The sequence below is a fragment of the Syngnathus scovelli genome, chromosome 8 (genome assembly GCF_024217435.2).
Source record: "Syngnathus scovelli strain Florida chromosome 8, RoL_Ssco_1.2, whole genome shotgun sequence".
NCBI lineage: Eukaryota > Metazoa > Chordata > Actinopteri > Syngnathiformes > Syngnathidae > Syngnathus > Syngnathus scovelli.
Genome location: NC_090854.1, coordinates 14919098 through 14943460, shown reverse-complemented (window position 1 = coordinate 14943460; position 24363 = coordinate 14919098). Strand labels below are relative to the sequence as shown.

The window sequence follows — 24363 nt, the reverse complement described above, 5'->3', positions numbered from 1 at the left end:
CTATAATAATCTTGTGCTGAACAGAGGTCACCTCAAGTTCCTTAAAATAAGGTGCAGGTCCAGAACAGAGTTTCTCACAAAAGAACACACTACTTGAGGAACAACTACGCAGACAGAGGACTAAGACTGAGTATAGGGCAGCCATCAGCATCGATTGCTCGAGTTCGAGTAACACGATTAAGCGAATCTAAGAAATTATGTTGGAAATAAATATTGAACTTACATTGCGTAATAAAACATCAATGATTTATGTTTCCGATGTGATGTATAAAATCACCACTCCCAGAAACCAGGGAGAGTAAATGACAGCCGTTTCTCCATATAAGAACATCAAGCAAGAAAGTTCGAGAATGAACCAACTACTCACAGGAATTACTGCTGTCATCCTTGGTGCCATCAAGAGAGCCATCGGGATTCATTTGCAAGTAGTAGCCCTGTCTGCAATATAACCTGGTCACTATACCCTTGAGCTGGGGATCTGCAGGGAGGGGGAAAAAAAAAGCAAAGATTAAGTCAAACTAAATGCACGAGAAAGATTCTGGGATCGATCGTCTGATTGTCATAGTGAACCCAACATCTCCTCCAATATCAGCTTTTTGTACACCATCCTTATTGAAATTGGTCACAAGGCTGGGTAAAGAAATACATTTAATAAAACTCAAAGATATTGAAGTATGCGAGTATGGATTTTTTTATCCCTTCATGTGTGCATACAGCTGGTAGGTCATACAGGATCAACATTACTCTTATTGCACAGACAGCCAACAAAGTCTCAGAGGAGGTGAACTTCACAGGAGCATAACCCTACCACCATGTTCTAGTGTGTGTGTGTGCACGTGTGTCTGAGGTATAAAAAGTATACAACATGGCCACAGAGGACACAAAAATGCTATTTTCCCCTGCTGTCATTGTACAGCCCAAGGCACTTTGTGGTGCTGATATGTTGGCTGATGACATTGAAACAGTCTGGAGACCTTTCCCTTGCAAGGAGATAAGGTGGGCAGCCGAGTGGGGGAGCGTTCGCCGCTCAGCAAGCACAACAATGTAGAATTCGCAAATAACATGTCAAGGAAACTGGAGCTTTATGTCAACAATAAAATATACCCATCGCAGTCAATCTGTACACTTTTTTCATATTTGCCAAAACACACGGACAATAAAATTTGGAAAGTACACTAAACCATATAATTAGACCACTCATGGTGTTCGAAGTCAGTTTGTATGAAGTTGTGAAAATCCGACATAGGTGGACTTGTATGAATAGCATGCTGATTTGAATGAATTATAAATTAACATAAAAAAATTGTACATTTAATTTATTTCACTATGTGTAGTAAAGAAGTTAGAAAAAAAATACATATAGAATGTAATTTAGAGATCACACATGAGAAATAAAATCAATGTCTTCATTTTCTTTTTTTACTGTGCTGGTGGCACATCCATCTTGCAGACATGAAAAAAAAAAATAGCTGATCAAGGTCTGCAGCAGCAACAGTCGCATCGCAAGCACCCATCTTAGAAATGAGACGATAGAGAACGTCAGCAAGCTCCTTTTGCAGCCTTCTGCTACTAGCTGGTGCCCACACGCCTGATACAAGCAACCTGTCGCACCCTGAGATGGATCAGAACCGTTCCCATGGCGACAGTCCAAATACATAGATTATCATAAGAAAAAAAAAAATGATGAGTCACTCTTTCATCAGCACCTCTGATATATTAGATACATAAATAAGTGTTGTATTAAAAACTAAAAAATGATGAACATTCTACTGATATACTGTCTCGGTTTGTTAATCAATCAGGATGCATTTTACAATTTATTTTTTAGCATCCAAGGTCACGGTGACCTTGACCACACTACATCCCAGCAAAGTTCTGATAGTGAAATACTCCAGCACACCTGAACAAAAGACTACAAAACACAATAGATGTACGAAAAGACAACAAATTAACAACCAAATATCCTACCTATTATGATAAATGTGTTTCATTAATACATGCAAGGAAACACACAAAAACTAATACATAACATAAAAAAATACAATACAAAAAAGAAGAGTGAAAAAATCCCAAAGTAAAAATAAAGTAGAAACTGCAGTACAAAAAAAAATTTTACAATTTAATAAAAGACACAAATAAAACACTCAATATTCAAACCATCATCAAAAAGTCAAAATATTCTTTAATTAATGTATAATTTAGAAAAATAATTTTAAATGCTACCATTAAATAATGTGTAATCGTAGGTAGTGTGCCGGATCAGTTCATCTGTGTGCATTTGTGTTTGGGGACACGTCTGTTTCTACCATCCCTCATGGGGACCTCTTGTGGTCTGTGGACTGAATATTAGGTCCCCTATAAAGAAAACAATTAAAAATCCCTCAAGCAACTTTCCAGGACATGCCAATGCAATGTAGCTTCTGCCCACTACTGACAATTCCCATCAAAAATCTGCCGTGGCTCCACAACCATTTTGGAAATAGTGACCCATGGCACGCAAGGTAAGCCATTTTAAATCACATATTTCCATCTGTAGTAATTTTCTAAGGTCAAGCAATGTATTTTCCAATTTCAGATTAAACCATATTCTATATCGCATGTGAATATTTGTCCTTACCCAAAAAGAAGCATGAGAAGAATTTATAGAAGCGACAGTATTGCTTGTACATTGCTCCAAGCTTTATGCTACGGCTCGGCACCTTAGGATCAATGTTATGTCACCAAAACCGTCAGGTTCCCCAAGTGGACACCGGAACAAAGTGGCTCGATTATATGTGCAACAGGGAGGGGGGGATTTTGCACACATTGTGAAGTCAGGAGAGAGTGAACTCGTACAATTTAGGACCCTGCCTTAAAATATTATTAAATGCATTGAGAAGGTCTTGCATAGTTGTGCCCCCACCCGTACCAGAAGAAACCCACATGTCCCAATGGCAAGGGTTTTTACTTCAACAGAGAACAATTTTCTCACATTTGATGAAGTCCATCAATAATTATGGATGGTAAATTGTGGACAATAGCTGTTTATTGATCTTAGATTTGACCTCAGCTACCACAAATCCCTTGGGTCAGATTTCTGTTCGAATCCAGCATTTTTTCTAATGTTAAGGATGACGTAACCACTGACCTCAGCTCAGACAAAGTGTTTCAGATAACCGGTACAATTCTTAGGATTCTTAATGTCCTCGTAATGATTTATACTGGATGTGAACAAGATTTGGAGCTACTGTTCATTTGACCAACAACTACAAAAGCTAATCTAATACTCCTATATATTTTTCATAATCTAATAATCTACTGTTTTAATTGAGCCAGATTGAGTGTAATCGGATTTACATGAGGCTAATCCTAAAAATCTGTGTGATCGTTAGCCTTGTGGACACAATCAAAAATAGATGTGCTTAAAAAATATGTATAAATGTCTACCAAGGTGATTACTCAAGTGGCGGGGGACTGAGAATTCTAAGGTACTTCTACACTCTGGAAATATGGCTGACAAGTAGTAACAAACATGGGACCTGGTAGGAAGAATGAGTTTAAAATTGGAACAAAGTGAAGGTTTTACAAGTTTTCACCATACTAGGGATTAAAAATGGAAGTTTATGTCAAGCTTTTTAAATAGTTTCTGCAGGAACACGTCACAGGAATTTGATTGTAAATGTAAACAAATAGGGAAAAATCTGTAGTTTTGCACACAACACAGGCGACACTTTCTTTTACTTACATATCTTTAAAAAATTATAATTTTATTGGAAAGACACCCGCGTAAAATGTGGGAAAATCATTTTTAAACTTTCAATGACCAATTTAATAGAGGAATTACTTTTTTTTTTAAACTTGTATTCACTTTTTTCAAAAACATACAAATAAGACTTGACTATGCAGTCACTGGAATTGTATGAAGGAATTGTATTTGTTTATGCTAAGCTAAATGTGGGAACAAAACTTTTCAATAAATTTCCGCATAACTTGCCACTCAAGACAAAATGTGTTGTTTTTTGTGAAGTGCTTTAAATATCCTCTTTTTTCACTTAACACAACCTAAATGGGGTGAAAATCTCCTACAGATGCCATAACGGTTAACGTAATCTAGTGTATGAACAGCAAGTAGAGATTGAAAACTAGGTTATCATCTGTAAATGCACAAACACAAACACACGCACACACTAATCGAGATGGGTGAGGCTTTTGCACTGAGGTTACAGAGGACGACACCAATCTGCATCTGCCATTTTCAAGCACCCTGACCCGTCTCCAGATGGGTTCCCTATTTGACATCACACACACGTGCAAAGCACATTGACGCACATAAACACATTTTAATCCACATGGGGCCTGTAAGGGCAACATCTGATCCCTAGCTTCCACCATTCCAACAATAGGGCGCGGAACATTGCAACGTCAACGGCAAAATGGTCCTTGAAATGCGTAAGTCGGAGAAACAATGCATGCCCGGAGCAACAGGGTCTAAATCTGGTGAAAGTTAACTATATTTATCAGAATAAAAAATATTCAGACTGGTTGAGCTGTCCTAAACATCTCTTGATAATTCCCCCCCTGGAGCCATATAAGATTATTTTTCCAGGTGAAATGTTTGTGCAAGGACTCAATAACATTCACAAATATGGCGATACTTCCTCAAATATGGCTGACACCAGAATCTGTAAAACTATATTTCTTTATAAATTAGATTTATTGCACTTTGCATTCCAGCAATATTAACACTAACCAAGTCATTTTTTTAGAAATTGTAACAACACTGCTTCTCACTGAGCTTCCAAGTCAGACATTGATATGCTTGTGCAATACAACAGTAAAGATTTACATTTCTGAAGGTATAATGTAACTTTTGCTTAGTTAATTATTATTGTTAGTGGTTTCTAACTTAACCCCCCCAGTTAATTTGACAAATTCACTTGGTCAGAGCACAGTTTTACTTCATTAGTTAAACATTGTGATTTTACTGCTATGCATGTTTAATATAGCGCATCACATTATTGTGATAGTACTATGAAAATATTACAATAATCGTGTATCTATAGTTACTCTGCATTCCCTTTTCCCCATCCATACCGTGGACCATGCAGGACATGACAGCTCTTCACATGCGGCAAACGTGCTCAGTGTTTTATCACCTTTTACGCACGCGCCAAACGCATCGACGTGATCATGTGTAGCTTGGAAAGGGAGTGGCAATCAACCAGTGGCTGCGTGGCAAAACTTGCACCTTGTCTCCGTAGCCTGCGTTTCCTGAGGCCAAAGATGCGCACTTTAGAGAAGATGTCCACCAGGTTGCCGTTGCACAGCCCCTTGTTCTTGTTGGGGCTTTTCCGACGCCGGTTGGTGGAGGGCCGGTCCAAATGCTGCTCCCGCGCCTGCCTCTTCTGACGGATTAGCCCGCTCGCGATGGCAGCGGCCATGGCTGGTCAAGATCAGCCTTTGGCCGGGAGGCGCACCGGGACCGGCGGTGTGGGCACGAAACGGCTCCCCTCCCCGGCCACCGGGTCAGGGTCCCGGCATGGTGGCGGCGTGAGCAGTCCGCTCCGGTCCAGTATAGTGTGAAATATCACTTTATTATTAATTAAGAAGAATGAGAAGTCTCTTTGCTGTCCAAACACCTCATGGTAAAAATTAAATTGTGTTGATGATCATCCAGGAAATCGTGCGTAATTCCGCATGAATGAAGAAGGGGGGGAAACAGTCTTGGAGAACACGCGCTCCCTTAAAAGACGTATCCAATACAATATTTATATTCACATTTTTTAATACTAAAAACAAAAATAAGAAAAGGTCCAGTTGCGTCTTGCAGCGTGCTGAGAGGCAAATGCACTCTTTTTTTCCCTCCTTTTCACCAGCCGGGCTTGTCCTCTCTCCTCCTCCCACTGCCAGCCGATTGTGCGCGTTCACGCCGCTGTTTAAGTGACGCTCGTGCATGTGCACACAAAGAGCATCTACGCGGATTTAAAGTTTGTTCCGGAGCAATACATCCACCTTTTACGGTAATGCAATTTTTTTTTCAGACGTTCAAGAAAAGTCCAGATGCGACAGAACCACCGGTGCAATAAAAAAGAAAAACGACAAGAAATAATATAACAGGACCACACAAGCTGAGGCCAAAGCAGGACTGACGACGTGTACACAGCGTGACAGGCTAAAATGTGTGCGCAAACACCGGAATTAGTTTAAATGGAGGAGCGCTTCTTAGGATATACCGGAAGTCGTTACGTAGACTAGTGCAATCAACAAGTCCCCCACCCCACATTTCCCCCTCCCCTCTCGTTAGGAAACGCTTGAACAGAAGGGGATATATTATAGTGGTGGAGTTGCAACTTTAAATGAACGAGCTTAATAATAACAACAAACTGGTGTGGACTGACTAACAGTATTGATTTGAAAACATTTAGTATTGAATGTTGCAATTTAGGCTCTTGAATGTCGCCAAAACAGTTTGGAATGTAAATATTTTATATAAAAAATATGATAAATAATATTACACAATGCGATTAAAATGTATTATTTCTCATGAAAAATTGTAATTGAATTCCGTGATTCATCCTAAAAAAAAAAAGTCGGTACAGCCTTCAGTCCGACCATACAAAAAGCCAACTGTGTTTTCAGCACCACGGACAGCGATATACCCACAGAAATGACACTAAAAGCCCTATTTTGGTGTAAAAACAGGCGTAACCAGCGCAAATCCAGCGTGTTTGTGCTGCGCTCATCTGGGCACTTGCTGATTTAGTGACAAAGTAGTCTACGCATGGTAGAAGGATTGTCATTTTCCTGCAGGGGCAATGGTTTGTGAAGTTAGTAGATGAACTACACTTCACTGGGCATTTCTGTCTCATCCGCTAGCACTTCTGTTAACTTGAGAAAAAATGCAGCTAATTTTCAGACAGAAAAAAGCAGGTCTACTTCGAGACGCAGGCAGTCAAATGCTTTTTTTGTGTGTGTGTATTGATCCCAGATGCAGACAGACAAATTGCAACTCCACGAATGTGAGTGGTGAAGGACATTGTGGAGGCTATTTCATTCATAAACATAACATCCTGATACATATATACAGATATATATAGATAGATATAAATATATATAGTATATATAATCACACTGGCAGGGGAAATACCAGCATGGCAGCAAATCACAGGCATCCATATTAAAACTCGAGAGAGCCATCTGCTGTTTGTGTCTGTAATTAAAAGCTCTAGGCTACAAAGGCAGAGGAAGGTGAAAGAGGGTTGTCCCTGGGGGTCTCCACATGCACCTGTTGAATCCAGCTGTTCATTCATTTAGAGTCATCTATTCTCATTAGGGAAAACATTGTCGTTCCTCCATAAGATAGATGGGATTTGAGAAAAAATGCATCAAGTTGAACATGCTGATAAGGGAATTAAAATTCACACAAGCAGGCTTATAGTATAGACAGCTATATTCACGTGTGAGCAGTGAACACCACTTTGGTAAACACGTGCAGCGATTTTGATGCTGCACCAATTGGAGGATGCAGTAAAAGGCTGCAGCCAGCAGCGGACACTGTCAGACCGCGACAGAGACACTGCGTGCACAATCTATTCATCTAATCATACTGGGACAGAGTGCTCTGCTTGAGGAAGCGGAGAAATCAAGCTGAAGCCTGACAGGGCTTGACAGACATGATATTTCACCTCAGTTTTTAACCCATAGGAGAGCACAGCAATTGAGGAATGAAGGGAATGAGCATGAACACCTTGAAATGTAGCTGTCAAAACCTGAGGCCTGTGGGTTAGCCATATTGCATAATCATGTTAAAAAAAGTTAATCATTCACTGCTAAGATCTGCACCTATGTTGAAAATTGCATTCACTTTTCATGAGGTTGAGATGTTGCAAGCATTTCTTGTTACTCAGCCCCTTTCAATATAAATTGAACAACCATTGAACTGTTTTTCTTAAGTTCTAATTTCCAGGTTATCAATTTTTTGTGTTTGTGTATATAGTTGCGATATTATTATGAGGCAATCGTACACTTTTATGGTTTTACTGTCAAAACAAGCTTTGAGGAAAACCATGACTGCAATGTGGCTCTCGACAAAGATAAGATTGGCGTGACTTCTGCACGTGCCATTTTTTTCTACTGACCCACACCACAGGGTACAAATATCCACACAAATTTCACAAAGAGTGCCTAGCAACACAAAAATATCCGACTTGTTCTTGCTCCGTTAATCCCTCTGAACAATTTGACAGCCTAGAGCACCTGACTGACCCTAATTCTAATTGCTAATTCTTTCATCAACCTGAGAGGCACAAATGATTACAGCTTTTGAATTCTACCCAAAACAAAACAAATCGTTTATTAAAACTACCAAAAGATTCAACCATGTTCACTGTGACACACAATGTGTGTAACCGATGTTCTTGCTAGTTGGAGAAGCCCTGCTGCGTGGATATGATGTGGAAAGTGACAAACAAGAAGAGTGATTTTTTTTTTTTAATACAGTAGAAGCATTGCAACAATTCATGTTAAAAAAATAATCCACAATATGTATCTTAAAGGCTTTTTATATTGTAAAACTTTGCCAAATTCACTTTTGTCGGTAATAATAATAAATATTAATAATCCTTGTGGTTTACAAAGGTGGAGGGCCTAATTATTGAGTTTGCCTCAGGCCCCCAAATGATTAACTACACCCCAACATATTTTAGTCAGTAGCAGTCTGCAATTTTGACTTACAGTAAACCTACGGCTGTTTCGTTACCGGATGTATTTAAATAACTTTGACGGTATTATGAAATCAAAAGAAAGGCAACATTAAAACGCAGAAAGAAAACAAACATGCAAGCGGTATTGTTATCAAATTCAATATAAAATATTAGTTAATTATTAATTCTACATGTTCCAGCACATGGAAAAGAGAAATTCTGCATTCAAGTGCCACCTAAAAAAAAAAAAGGACCACAATCAGTCACATACCTACATTTTTCCTCCTCCTGTATGTAAATGTCCGAGTGTCCATGTCTGTCCCATTCCAAAGCTCACATTAGCCGAAAGCCAACCCTCTCCATCCTCAATCCCAGCATTTATACTGCTTCTACTCGGAGTTAACATGATTACAGATAATTTGACAGGCCTGGAGCGCTTTGTGTTCATTTGCTTACCTACTACACCAAATACGTGCAGTCTCAACTGACTGTTTCGTCACATGAAATATTTGGACACTTTGGTTAAAGTTATAAACACCTTTGGATATGTCAAATCAAGGAAAATCTTTTAAGGTAAGGAATCTTAAAACTGGTCAACTATAGCTGCCGTTAACAAGTCAGTGTTACACTCGGCTGAAGGGTCGGCCTCATCGCTGGAAGTCCAGTTCTCCAAATCCAACTTTTACATATTCCACCTCAGGTGATTGTCTCATTTATTTGTCCATAATTGAGGCACACGGATGACTGTCTGGCTGCTCCAGCTGGATGAACAGTGAGCTCAAATTGTTTTATTTTAACATTTACGATCATGCAGATTGAGTTTTTCATGTCCATTCCTACGTTACCATATGCTGACTGTCGTTTTCAAGCAAACAAGCTAAAACACACCACATTGTTTACAAACTCTATAAGAGTCTCATATTTGTGTGTATTTTTTCATAGGATAATGAAACCAGCTTTAATGAGGGAGCTTGAAACTGTTCTCAGAACTGTCACCACAGTTGCACAGATTCCCTTATTGCTTTTTTGACAGGATGGGTGAAAATTGAAACAGTGAGGGAGTAAAACTGATCTTATATGACTGTCAAACAGGCCATTAATACATTTAAAAATGTTCCGTCGCGCTTAACTATGAATACACAATTAACGTGAGGATATTCTTGGCCCTCAGTAAACTGAATACCCGTGTATGGAAAATGACCAGTATGTAAAAACACAGATGCAATAGAATCGGATGTAAACTCAGCTCATCAGGACCAAATGTTCTAATCCAATCTGCTTTAAGGAAATGACATTATCGCCAGTTCAATGTCCTGCAGCGACGCCACAATAAAATGTCAGCCGCCACAAGTCAGATAAACAAGCCGACTGATGATTCTCGCCGCTCTGCCTCCAGGCTGCGTTCCTTTATCACCACGCAATACAGGCAAGAGATGCCTGAGGTACACAACATGAGTACATTTGATGGATTAACTCAGATGTTTTTATTTCGATTATTTTGTGACACATTACAAAAGAAGGTGCAGCCTCAATAGCGGGTGTTAAGCGAGGGAATTGTGTGTAAATCACAATTAGGGTAAGCAGTGTTTTTTTGCACTTTAGTGTCACATTCAAATGCTTGAATGATGCTCAGCTTAACAGTTTTATAGAACACGCTGAGGAGCCAATGGTGTCCGCCTATAATTCACTGTACATTCTCCAGAGAATGTTCCAGAGTGGACAGCGGGCATGGTGACCCCCACGGCAAACCTTTAACTCGCCGGCTCATCATCTTGTGACGATGTGTCATAAAATCATTGAAATGTACATCCCATAATGGTTGCCAGCTATTCACTTGTGCCTTGGGAGATAATCTTGAACCACATTACAATTTGTCTCCCTCTCGAGAGCACTGCCCAACCCCTCACTCACTCCCCCCTCCCCTCCTCACCAGCATAAGATTAAAGCATAGCTTGCAGCGTGGAGACCTCCAACAGGGACTCTAATGAAATACAGCAAGTGCCACTCAAAAATAGCCCACTTGCCGCTTGAATTACCTTGTTAATACTTACATTGGCTGCCCTTGCGTGGGAGGGAACCAATGGAAAATTTTCGGGGCAAAGTGGCTTGGTTACCCTGGGAGCATCCTGATTGAACTGTGATGACAACACGATGACCTGATTGCTATAACTTTGGACGGGAAAGGTCATATACTGCTCATGGACATTGTGCTAGAGAGAACCAGGAGATACATTTCCAAATAAGATTTACATCTATAAAAAAGTAACACTTCCAGCACAGCAGCTTCCCTGACATTTTTTGTTTATTCTGATATTTGTTGCATAATAGGGCTTTTATGAGCCACTCCATGGAATCAATTACTTTCATCAGAGTGGCACATAACGAGTAAGTCAAGCAAGATGGCATTTCATCCGCATTCTGATCACATATCCATATTGTCGACATCCAATTTTTAAAGATGCAGCAGTAAAGGAGGAGCAGCGAGCTTTGTCAGCGGTTTGGCATTCCTTTGGGAAGCCCGCAGCTACGTGGGAGAATATCAATTAGTTGGAAGTGACAACTGCATGGAGTATGTGGGATTTGCATGGAAACTAAATATTAGCCCAGTAATGCTTGGAAAAAATAAATATGAATCAATGATTGAAGCAAGTGAAGGCTGTATGTGTTAGTGTGTTTCATGATAGGAGGGGGGGGGGGGGGGGGGGGGGTTACCGGTTAATCCATATGAAATACAGAAAATAAGGCCAGCATAAGCTGTGTGACTGCGTCAAGACGGAAGCATCACTTCATCTCACACATACACGCACACACTGTATACAGTATTTATATTTGCATATTGCAAAGATAAACACAGATGGCCATGCAGCAGTAAGTGATAAAAGCTAATAAGGCTTGTGTTGAATTCGGTTCAGTCAAGCTTCACACCTCAATGACAATTAACAATAAACGTTTTTAAAATGTATCACGGGCACAAGATGACCGGAATAATGACAAAACAATGCAGTCATATCGACTAAACATCTGAGAATACAATAAAGAAAGAACGCTGTGATCACCATAAAACATGTGAAATGTTTTTATGGGAGAAATGGAGCGCTATTACATGTGAGGCAACAGGCAGCCCATTGCAAATGGAGAATCAAACACTGACGTCTGTAAAGGCTAACATTACAACCCCGGGCGCCATTAACCGAGGCTACATCAACATTGTGGTTGTCCGCATCGAAGGAAAATATACGATGCGCAAAGACATTTATGGAACACTGATGGTGACACTTTGCAAGCCAATGAGGTGACACAGATGTGAGTGATGTCATTCTACTAAATATAATATCAACACTAAAATGAGATTCATAGCAGGTATGAGACAGCCAAACGGAATGGCGACAGACCAATCATGGACGTTGGGACTTCTCCTACTTGATAAGAGAATTAATTCATCTGAGAAGATATCATTTAAATGTAATTTCAAGTTAGGCGTGCTTAGTGAGTGGTGATTTAAGATGGCCACCAGTGGGTTCACTTCTAGCTGTGGTAAGTGGCATTGTCAGTCCATTTATATCTATCTGTCTCATCTCTAATAGCGCAATTTTTAACTTTATTTAAAATAAATTTGAGACATTTTATCACATGTCCTGTCTGGTGTTGAAATCGTAAAAATTACACTATCACAGATATTAATTTTCAGAACAATTAAGCCTTAAAATTAATATTAATTTTTAATAAATAATGCATCTTCCATTTACAGGCAGGACAATTATATTCTATTCAAATAGATGGCAGAAAGTAAATCATTAAACCTGTGTAACATCCTGTTGCCATTGATTCAGCGTAATATCTTTGTGCTCATCTAAATAGGGCCAGATTTCAGTCAAAATAAATTCATTTGTCAGTAAATTGAGATCATTATTTTAGTACACTGTACATAATTTTTGTGAGAATTTTCTGGTGAACTTTAAGAAATTATGAAAAATATGTGTCTAGTTGACTCAAGAAAAATTAGAAACATTGAACTATTAGATGATGACAGAACATGTTCTGCTGCACATGCCGCACTACCACTCGGCCGCTAGAGGACAGTATGGCGCTCAGCAGGATTACTGCAGGATCTCACACTCTCACACACTCATCTATATGCTTGTCTCTCTTCTCTTCCACTCATCTTAAGACTACAAGCCTCATGGTCGACTTCAGCGGCGAAACAAGCAAAAGGGGCAACCTCTAAATGGAAACCCATCAAGCCCAATTTGCCGAGGGCCAACACAGCGTGGAGCGGTATCATGAATTAAACATAGATCACTTATATCGGATGGAGGGGGGAAAAAAGTGCTGTGTCCAAACTGGATGTTACAGTTCAATCACTTCCCCATAGCTAAAATAAGAATAAAAAAAAGTGAAGGGTAGGACAAGGAATAAGCCTCCAAGTAGTCATTAATGTGTCACGTCACACTTGCTCTGTTTTGACATCTCCATCTGATAATGGCAGCCCCTCCAGAGTCCAAATGAATCACTTGATCAAATCTATCAATCTCTCATTTATTAAGTTTCCACGGTTGTGACAAGTCAATGACAACACTACTGAGAAGCCTTCATTTGTCATAATAAAGCACAGTGTAAAAATACAAAGACACATTTGATCATGTGTTGATTGACTAACACTAGAATATCTCATGAAAACTTTTGCCAAGGCTCCAAAAAATAAATTATGTCTTCTTGTTCTTGTTTGTCCAACTAACGGTTAGTGGCCGAACTATTTCTTGGTTTTAAAAGGTTGAGTGATAGATTGCTAATGCTAATGATGCCATCCACTGGGTATGAAAAGTCTACACACTCCTGTTTCAATGCAAATTTTTTGTGATAAAAATATGAAAATTCAAATTTTTCAAACTTTTAAAGCTTGTACCCCCTCCTTAATTTGACCTATAACCTTTAACAACTCAGTTGGGGGAGGAAAAAAAAGAGAAATCCTCTAGAGAGGGGAATTCAAACTAAACATCTGTGATAATATTGCAAAAGTGTTCACACCGTCATAACTGGGGATGTGGTAGTGCTCGGTATTTCTATTCCTAAACTATTACTATTAAGTTTTGGGTTTTTTTTAACATGAAATTGTACTACTGAAAACAAAAAGTTATTTGTGCTGAAAAAAGTTGAAATATCTCAAGCAGCAAGGTACATCTCTGGAAGAATAAATAAGGGAAAAAAAAGGCATTTGTCAACGTGCATGGTCTTTAGGTGATTTAAATAAGCGGTATTTTTTTTATTCATCATATAGTGAACCCAAAAAAATAGTTAATTAATTACAATTTTTATAGCAGCAATAGAGTCAGCATATGGAAAACATTTCTCAGTATGACTGCAGTTCTACTAGCACAGTAATAAGCATATTTTTACATTTCTGATAGTGTCAATCAAAAAGTGAGCAGTATTAGAACGCGTGAAGTCACTTCATTTCCATGTTACGTAACAGTGGCCCATATAGATCACAGCCTGAGGAGACAAAATTTCCAATAACCGTCAGGGAGTGGTGCAGGGCGCTACTATTATTACGCTGGCTGCTCTTGGTCCGTGTGAAACAGCATGCTTGATTTTATGTCGGGAACAGATATTAGTATTTAGTGATCAATATAGCTCTAAAACAGCAAATGATCTCATTTTGTTTTTTACTTTTTAGACTTTCCTGGGCTTGCTTGGGAAAACAGCAACACAAATATCAATGAAATATATTACGGCAATTTGGCATTTACACAATGCGCCTCCATTAAGTTGAGAGCATCTAAGAGTTACAATGATGGGCTTTTTTTTTTGTTCCTTGACCTTTCATTTCAACAACATTAGATGTTCAACAAAATAGACACAAAACTGTTTCACATCGTCTTTTAACAATACACATTAATTAAATTACCTTTTGGAATCATTCAAAAGGAGACAAGTCAGTACAAACTGTTTTTGTGGGATATTTTTCCTCCATTTGGAAACCCCATATTGAATATTTATCATCATTTTATCAAAGAAATTTGGGGTTTAACCCCCCTCCCAATCCCCCTGCGAATAGCAGGTGATATTCTCTACATCTCTGTAGCTTTCATTTCCTGTTCTATGGTTATCATCATACTTTAATTTGCATGTCCACTGTCAGAGCCTAATAAGGACTGACACATCTGTAATTACTCCTAGCACCAAAGTGACACACCAGAACTAAAATATGAACGACACGGTGTGGAAGCGGGCATCATATTATTGACCTGTTGAAGTTCATAAAATGCTTCAAGGCAGTCACTTTACTTTGCAAAGTTTAATAGAACACTATTTGGACACGACGATGAGGCCGATCGTGAAGTCATGTTTTCATCCAGAGGATATACGGCTTACCTTACATCCTAAATCACGACTATGTGAAAGAAGTATTTATTGAAGCAGCATTCATGTCAAGTCCATCAAGATCTACTGTCAAGGTGCACACATACATTCTTTGCTTCAGTAATTTTATGTGGTGGACTATGAGAAAGCCTCCATGTGAAGGTCATAGGTTGGCTAGACTATTCAGTTCCGAAAGTTCTATTTTTGGAATCAGTCAATCACTATCATATACTGCTAACTGTATTGTACACAATTTTATTAATTGTTTTGCTTTGTAGATGAAATGATAGTGTTTAGACACACTGAAGACACCTTGGGAAATCTTAACAAGGGTTTGAGAAAAAGTAAACATGACACGCACAATACACAGTTTTATGACTAGTATTAATCTATGCTTAGCTTGTGAACAAAACGAGAAAGAAGTATTTTCAATAAAGCGATACAAAATGGGACATGAAGCATCTAAAGTTCACAAAAGAAAAGTAGCACATTGTTTCTACCACACACAAAAAAAAAATAACACCATACATCCAACAACCACTCAAAGAGCAAAATTTTCACATATGTGAAATGTATTTCCCAGAGGATGCATGTTTATTATTTTGAGCTATTGTTTCCACGTTCAATACATACTAAGTTAACCTTTCAACAGTCAATGCCAAAAATAGCCACAGTGGGGAAGTAACGGGGAAGGGAGGGGTCGGGGATTTTGCTGCGGGGATAGTAACATGCATGATACGTGCATAAAAGGTCCACATACTAGATGGTAATACAGAAACAAAAGGCTGATTCCTTCATCAACCTCTGACAGGTCGTCAATGTCTACTCAGGGAAATGTTTCACCTAATCAATGATCTTGATTTAGATTGATTTGACTCATCTGTTTTACGCAGACCATTGTCGCGTCCCTCTGAACAATGCCGGTATTCATCATGGAACAATTGTAATAAGCAGATAAACATGTAGTAATGTGTGCTCTTATTATGGTTTCATCAATGCAAAAATAACTGATGATATGATTAAGAATCATTAAGTCCCAAGAGTTTAAATAATGCAATGGGATATTTTAAATCTATAGCAGGGTTTAAAATACATAATGTGTGCTAATCTGATATTTGGGTAAAATGCAAAATTAGAGGTAATTTAAGAATACCAGAACATTTTGGGGAAAGTCTGATTTATAAGATTTGTTCAATTATCTTTCTAAATGAGAGTGGATCAATGACAGTGCCCTGAGGGACGTTAGATGAATGCAAAATGTTGCCTGTATTATTCAAAGATACAACAGAAAAAAAAAGCTTCTTGACTAGTACATCCATTACATCTTCAATTAAATGGCAGCTTTATAACGGATTCTCTCATGTCTCACAATCAAATCAATATCAGCAGCTGGACCTTTCATATTGAAGAAATAACCACAAAGTGAATATCAAATATAACGTTATTGATGTGCATTTTACTAATTGAACCCAAACAAATGACTTTATGTATAAATGATATGTCTTCTTTGTCAGTACAGTGCATCATGAAATTCGATATCTTGCATTTTGGAGTCATCGGTTGTTCACTAATTTTCAAGATGTGGAAATTGGTGATAACATTTCAACAGCACCACAAAATAAAGGGCACTATTTAGTGAACAGGGAGTGATTTCTAACACTGAAATAATTATTAAAGAAGAAAATGGCTTGTGTCCATACTTACTACCATTTATAAAAAGACACAAATATCAACTATACCAAATCTAGTGAACGATACACTAAAGGAGCCGAATCACATTTAGTTCGGTGTGCTGCATCATTTGGTGTCCACTCCCACTGCCCAAAATATTGCAATATATGCACTAATTTACTCTCTGTCACATTTGGGGGTGATGCTAAGAAATGTAGCACCATCACAACACACATTGTGGTTACATAAACCTTTGGGAAAAGAAGCTCTGTTCTTCTTCTTTCATTCTTGGTACAGGCATCTCCAATGCAATCTTCCAAAAACCCTCCCACTACTTTCCCACCCACTCTTTCCTCCCACAGCGCTTTGAAAACTCCGCTCCATTCCCAAAGAAACTATGTCATCACAAGCACGCTCCCTTTGGGTAGAGAAGGGAGTAAATGGATGGGTCGAAGCGGGACAGGCGCTCAGCACGGGCATCAGTGGGATTTCATCGCCACGAGTCAACCCACAAGACTGCATTAGCTGATTAAGTACAGAGGAACCATGTTGCTTGAGTAAGAAGCCATTGTTGCGGAAGTGCACTTAGCAGACATTAGGCACACCTTTACCAGATATATATATATAAAGAAAAGAAAGAAAAAGAAAATTCTATCAGAGGCAATAATACAATAGAGGATCAACTTATATTGATTGGGCTATACGTTTCATTGTAATATACTACGTATCGAAAATATGTGTAACTAGAATATTCGTGTAAAAGCAATTTTAAAATCAGAACAATATGATGTGTTTGTATATCCTACAGAAAAATTATAGTCGTTTATTTTTTTTCTGAAAAGAGCATTAATGCTGTGTATTATTTCATATTTACATGCACTACCACAGTATTGCTAGATCAATACTTTTTTTTAAAAAAAGTATAATTGTGAAAGTAACTTGTAATTAATATATGCAGTAAATTTAATATCAGTATTAAACAAATACATAATATGGTGCAGTTGTAGCTCGGTAAGTTTTTTCTTGACACAAACATGCACTTATGAAAGAATTGAAAATAAATGACTGACAGAAGGTTAAATCCGATTTAGCTCCAGTGTCATAGTTACTGCAAATGTGAAAATACAGTAACGTGCATTTGCCGGAGAGCAAAGTTATTTCCATCTGAAGTTGTCCCTGTTTATTTTTCATCTTATTTGAAGCATAGTTCACGTCCGCCTCCGAGATTAGGATGTTAGCACACAGAGGGCACACATTGATGTGAAGTGCGCTGGAATAAAAAGCGGATTGTGTTGAATATTCATGATGTTTTGGTCCGACCAAGGTGAGAAGTATGCAGGTGGAACATTGCTGTTTCATTATTGCCTTTGATAAGTAACTTTATATTTAAGGTAAGGTAACCTTAGTCAAAATGAACATCACACAAGCAAAAGCAAAATGTGGTATCTTCAAGCCAATTAATCAATTTTTAATAAATTCATGATCATTATCATTAGAATATTGTTATCAACATTATTATTTATTATTATTATTATGGTAGTAATACGCAATACTAATGTAAATACAAATATAATAAATACAGTAATTGAATATGCTTTAAAGGTAATCCCTAATACAGTACAGTATACATACATATTTAGCATACGGCAAATAATTAATGGCTTTTTTCTGCGTTTGTCACTGACTCCAACAGTTATCCATTCACGTCTCATCAGCTTTTTTCCCTTTAGCATGAGGAAAGCCCTCGTAGGCTGTTGTGCCACTGCCCTGCACACAATGTGACAGCAACACTTTGACGTGTGTTAGCACGTAAACACCAGGTAATTCATCACGCACGGACGAGTCTCCCCACAACCCTGCCCATGCTTTATGTGTTAAAAGGCGCTGGAAGACGACAACACGGCAGTGGTGTAAATCACCCAGACAGAATCAGGCCTGCTCTAGCAAGCCTTGGCAATCAGAAAATACTCCAATCCATTTGAAAATATCCACTGGCCTTTTAGAATAAACACCTTCAATTAGAAAAGCTCACTTGATGGTGCAAAGCAGTCCAACTAAACTTTTGTGGTATTTGTGGAGGAGATGACTTTAGCAAGCCCTAGCACCAATAACAGCCAATAGAAAAAGCAATGGACGCAGCTGCAATAGCAAAAGCAATGGCAGACAATTGCAAAAAGAAGCATTAGTGGTAATAGTACGAGCAATAGCCAAAGAGGAAGTGGCAATAGCGATACCGCCAATAATGATAATAATAGAGGCGATACAGTGGTAGTGATAGAGAAAGCGAAAACGGCAACAATAGAATAATGGCATTGATAACAGTGACAGCAAAAATGGTGCACTAATACCCAAAGATAGCCAATTTAGTATTTCGACAAAAATTGCAACATAGCAGCAAAAGAGCATGGAACTCAGTAATGAAAAAAAGTTGGTAAATTTCTCTCTTAGAATTTATTGAGAAAATGTTATATGTAAGATTAGAAAAATGACGAGAAAAGCTATAATCTTAATATTGCAAAGAATTTCTTCCCCTGGCCGAGACATCTTGAGTGTAATTTAATTTAATTATTTATTTGTATTATTTTATTGTTAACCAAATGACACGGCTACCATTGTATGCATTCATGCACCAACTTCATTAGAGTGAAAACAAGTTTCACTTAACATTTTGTTGCTTAATGAGATTAAATAATGCAGGACGACAAACCAGAAACCTGATTTGCATGTTGAACCCAACGCATCACAGTCTGAGCTTTTACGGAATGCTCATCCTCGTCCATGTTCATTTTTGAGTGAAAGAGATTTAATGATTCCTAGTTGCCATCACTCACTCAAACCTGACAAAGATTCGGTGAACATCTTCATTGTAATATCAATTGCTAACAAGACTTGAGTTTGCTAAATGATCAACAAATAAAACAACTAACTCATATAGTCATTTGCGTGGTGGAATGTTGCAACAAAATGAATTAGGTCTAAAAGGGAAGACTTTGATGGATGGAACATGACAAAAGGCACAGACCCAAATGCACAAATGTGTTAAATAATGCATTATGAGGTATTTTAAGACATTCAACATGCAATAAATTTCAAACGGGCTGAAAGATTGCTTCTTGACGGAGCATCAGATCTTCACAAATGCACAACTTCCAAACAAATTAGTAATTATAGTTGCCGTTTAGAACAGTATTTGTTGGCTACTTCCTGGATCATGGAATTAACACATTGTGCTATTTTGATGGTGGATTTTTACATTTATGCCTCAAGGAACATTTGTGCCTAAAGCAATGTGTCCGCTTAGCGACAGTTTGCTTTATCGGATTACTAAAGCTTGTCCAGGTGATAGCACCATTGCGTGACAGCGAGATTACCCAACATCCAATCTAACATCTTAAATTATGGTGGTATATGATATATAATATATTCACTTGTATTTAAATATCTAGCATAATATATACATGAATATAAAATATAGATATACACAAATTAACTCAGTTCACTTTGTAAATCGACAAAATGTAAGCACTACTTCGTGGTTCATGAGGGGGAGAACATACAATTTTGGGATATTTGGGATTAATTTCCACCTTGCAGTGTAGTTTATTTTATCTTGCAATGTTAAATAACCAAACCCAGAAAACATGCGAGCCATAATTGGTGGTAACTTGAGCCCTCAGCACGTGATGTCAGCAGAAAGTGGCAAAATAAGTTTTAAAAGCATTAAATGTACGTGAAAAATAATGAAATAAATAAATTAACTAAATCATAACTTTTTACAACCGAAAATGGCTAAATAGGAGCACTATCACTTTAAGCAGCTCCAGCTTTTTATTTGTGTCCACCAAAACTCATGCCAATACTGAACTACGCTCATGTGACTAAGTCACTTTTTGCACATTTTAATCAGTTTTTTTCGGCAGAGTGGCGGTGGAATATACCTGAGCCCATCTGCTTTATGTCAAGATGCAAACAACCAAAAGTGTGATATATAGAAGTGACTTTGCACGGACCTTCAGCGTGGTCTGACGCTTCCTAATGTTGATGCTAAACAACAGATGGGCATGAATATGTCTACTGACAGCTAAATGCTAAATTCTTAGCAGAGCTAAAGCGTGTTAGAGTCACACGTGCACCCAAGTATTTACATTTAAGGAGCACCACTTGACCACAGCTATAACATTAGGCGCTTTATGAAAACACCTGTCTTCATAAATATAAATCTCAGCGTGTCATAGAGGTACGGTAGATACAAAAATCTACACATGCCAGGTATAGGTCATAAAAAAAAAAAAAAACAGATCAAGATTAAATCTTTTCAAAACTATATGTGACCTACAACATAAGTCATTCTTTTTGAGAGGGGAAGTAAAACATTAAAGATAATGTGGTTGCATAACCCTCATAACTGGAATGCCGCTACATGACTCTTTTAAAGTACCTCTGATTAACCCCACATAAATTTGTTCTATTGGACTTTTTTTGCTTTCTATGGGTTTTATGGCGTTCTGGACTTTGGTGCGGAGAGATTAAAGTGCTCGGACTGCTTCGTCATGGAGCGACGCCGGACTGGCCTGCTCTTCCTCCCCCGGTTGGACTGCGTCGTGAGCTCGGACTGCTCCGTCCTGGAGCATTGTTGGGATGCGTCGGCAGCGGAAGACGGGCCAGCGCGGAGACGTCGGGCCAGGCTTGCGGCCAACCCAGCTCGCCCAGCCGTGTCTTCCATTCTCCTGGCGTACGTTCGTTCGCGGAACGACAAGACGGGTTGCGTTCGCCTGATAGGATCCACAAACCGGACAGTGCGTGCCTGCTGCGTGCTCGTGTTCACAGTGGCCTGGTTGACTGTCATCTTACCGGACTCTGCTGTGCATCGGGAGCGGCTAGCGTGCTATCACGCTTATTGTTCATTGATGTTGAATTCTTGTGTTATTTTTCCTGTGTTGTTTACTTGTATGTGCGTTGTGAACTCTGTCTTGTCACCCTGGGATAGTGAGAAACGTAATTTCGATCTCTTTGTGTGTCTTGACATGCGGAGGAATTGACAATAAAGGAGACTTTGACTTTGACTTTGAAAAAAAAAAAAAAAAAAAAAAAAAAAAATCCAGATTTTGTGTTAACACAGATTTTTTTTTTTTTTAAACTACACTTTTCATATTTACTTCCACCGCCATGGATAAACGAGGACTGGTCGCCATGTCAGTCCCCATTTCTTTACAATGTTGCCTTAAAAAAAACATTTAAGAAAGAGCCACTGCCAGATTTGAAATACAATTATAATAACAGTAACTCTAATGACGACAGTATCAAAGCTGGTTCGAAGGATGAATTATAATGAAATTGAATTATTTACAATTGACCCACATATCATCCCTATGACAATTGAGAAAGACTTGCAGATAAATCACCTACTTTAATCCAAAATAAATACATGGTTGCTAAATGTACAGTTGCTTTGATGCTTTTGGCTGGATCTGACCTTTTGTGCATTCAGTAAGATTCTTATATCTGTATGTTAGCAGGATCCATTCAAAGGTCTACTTCTCAAATACACTACACCGGCATGACCTTATCTTCTCTCAGCCTCAGCACTTACGTCACATAAAAAATAGATCAGCAGCTCTACACAATCTTTGCGACAGCACCATCTGTTCTCTGTCGGTCAAAGGACGACGGCCAAGCGCGTCAATGGTTAATTTCTCGCCTTTATTTGATGTGGCAGACAAGACGTACTTGACGCTTCTCATTGAGAGGAGGCAGAGAAACCTCCTGTCAACACGTGAAGTATTTACAGGATGGGAGGTGACGTCGTCTCGTCTGCAACCCAGGGAAGGCTTCTCACCTCGTGGGATACAGTTAGATATGATCACAGGGTGTCAAAATGGCACCTGAGAGTCACTGCTTTATGTCACACATGGAACCTTATGGGAAAAAAAGGTTCATGTTGTTTTTCCTAGTATCGTTTGCAAAAAAGAAAATCCTGGTTTAAAAATTGGACCAACCCAGGAACAACAAAACAACCCAACAATTTGTTTTGAAACAACCCAAAGTTGGTTCAAATTGAACCAGCTTTCAGGGTCAGTCCAGTTTTTAACCCAGCAAGTTTTAAGGCTGTATTTCTTTTTTGTGGAAACATTCGTAAATGTTTATAGTAAATAATTGGCCTACAAAAAACTAGGAAAGAACTTATTTTTTGAAAATAATCAAATACATCCTCATTGCATTAAACATTGGACCGACCCAGAAGGTTGGGCGAGTTTGACCAAATACATTCATGTATTTTTTAATTGTTTTGTAGCAAAGCGGGTTGTACCAAGCGAGGATAACAAATTAATAATTGACCAAACTTCCTGGGTCGGTCCAATTTTTACCCCAAATTGGGTTGTTTTTAACCCAGTGTTTCTAAGGATATAAAATCATTTAATAACATTAAAATATATATATATACACAATTTCATATTGTAAATGAAGTTACATTACTGCAGCCATTAAAACACATTTATCCACAGATAATGAAACTACTATTATGAAAAATCTCTGTGGATCAGGTACTCTTTTGGGTGGAATCATAGAAATTACAGGAAAGATAAAAATAAGGTAAAAAAATCAAAACATCCCTGTTAGGTTTGTGCTTTGGATGCTCACTTGACTAAAGTCTCATTAGGATTGCATGACAAAATGGATTTGTGGAAAAAATTGGGGGCACCTTATCAGAAGGAACATCAACCAGCCCCCCACCCCACGCTTCAGTTTGTACTCTACTCGCCACACTCAATGAACCACACGTGTGCTCTCACAGCAGGTGTGTGTGTGTGTGTATTCGTGTGATGAGCAAAAACGGAGGCGAGGAAGCAGAGAAAAGGTTAAGTGTACACAACGATATTGACGCGTGACTCAGTTGGAGAAGAAAGAGCAGTGGAAAATGGTTCGATGGTGACTAAAGGATACTGCAACCAGACAAAAAAGCTGTATAACTGTATCAACCATAAACAATGTGAAGTTAGATTAACAAATAGCTTCTTTTCTTTATGCATTTTCACTGAACTCTCTTGCTCACCGCTGCCTCTCACACACCCACTCGCTCCACTCACGTGGGAGGAGTTGGTTTGTGTATTTCCTGGTCTGCACCTGAGAAGAGTACCGTAAATCTCCCCAAATGTCAGAGGTCAAATGTGTGTCGAAATATTTAATATTCTAATTCATTTACTGAATTGTCAGTCATCTATTGAAATGATTAGAATTCAATTTTTTTTCAGATGGTTTGATATGTTTATTTGTCCTGAGAGGATGACACACACTGCAACTAATAAGGGTGAAAGATTTACTTTTTGAGGCAATACAGCGATCTTAAAATATGTCTAATGCCATATAGCGAGGGGTTAGCTCGGATCCGTCAACACACACAACCATGCACACAAACATGCACTGTCACATTTGCATGATGACAGGTCTATTCTTAAAGTTTCCATATGCAACACGAGTGGGAGCTAGTGAGTGGGGATGAGTGGACCTTTTTATACTTGTGACAGAGAAGCGGCTGGAGGTGTGGAAAAAGACACCTCATATAGACGTACTGTACAAATGGCGTCCTGGATTGGATTTTCTATGTATGTTTCCAAGGAATGTTCTGTTATTGAGTTAGTCTGACTGTAATTGG

General features: G+C 38.5%; 1 protein-coding gene across 8 annotated transcripts in view; it reads right to left on the bottom strand.

Annotated features, from left to right (window-relative positions):
• The window catches only part of fgf14 (fibroblast growth factor 14), a 61465-nt gene that overhangs the window by 16409 nt on the left and 20693 nt on the right, over positions 1–24363 (bottom strand). For 6 of the 8 annotated variants that reach the window (XM_049727637.2, XM_049727639.2, XM_049727642.2 and 3 more), the window contains one exon: positions 368–478. In XM_049727637.2, coding sequence (XP_049583594.1) covers positions 368–478 — 111 coding nt within the window. The other 2 variants (XM_049727638.2, XM_049727645.2) reach the window with 2 other exon arrangements.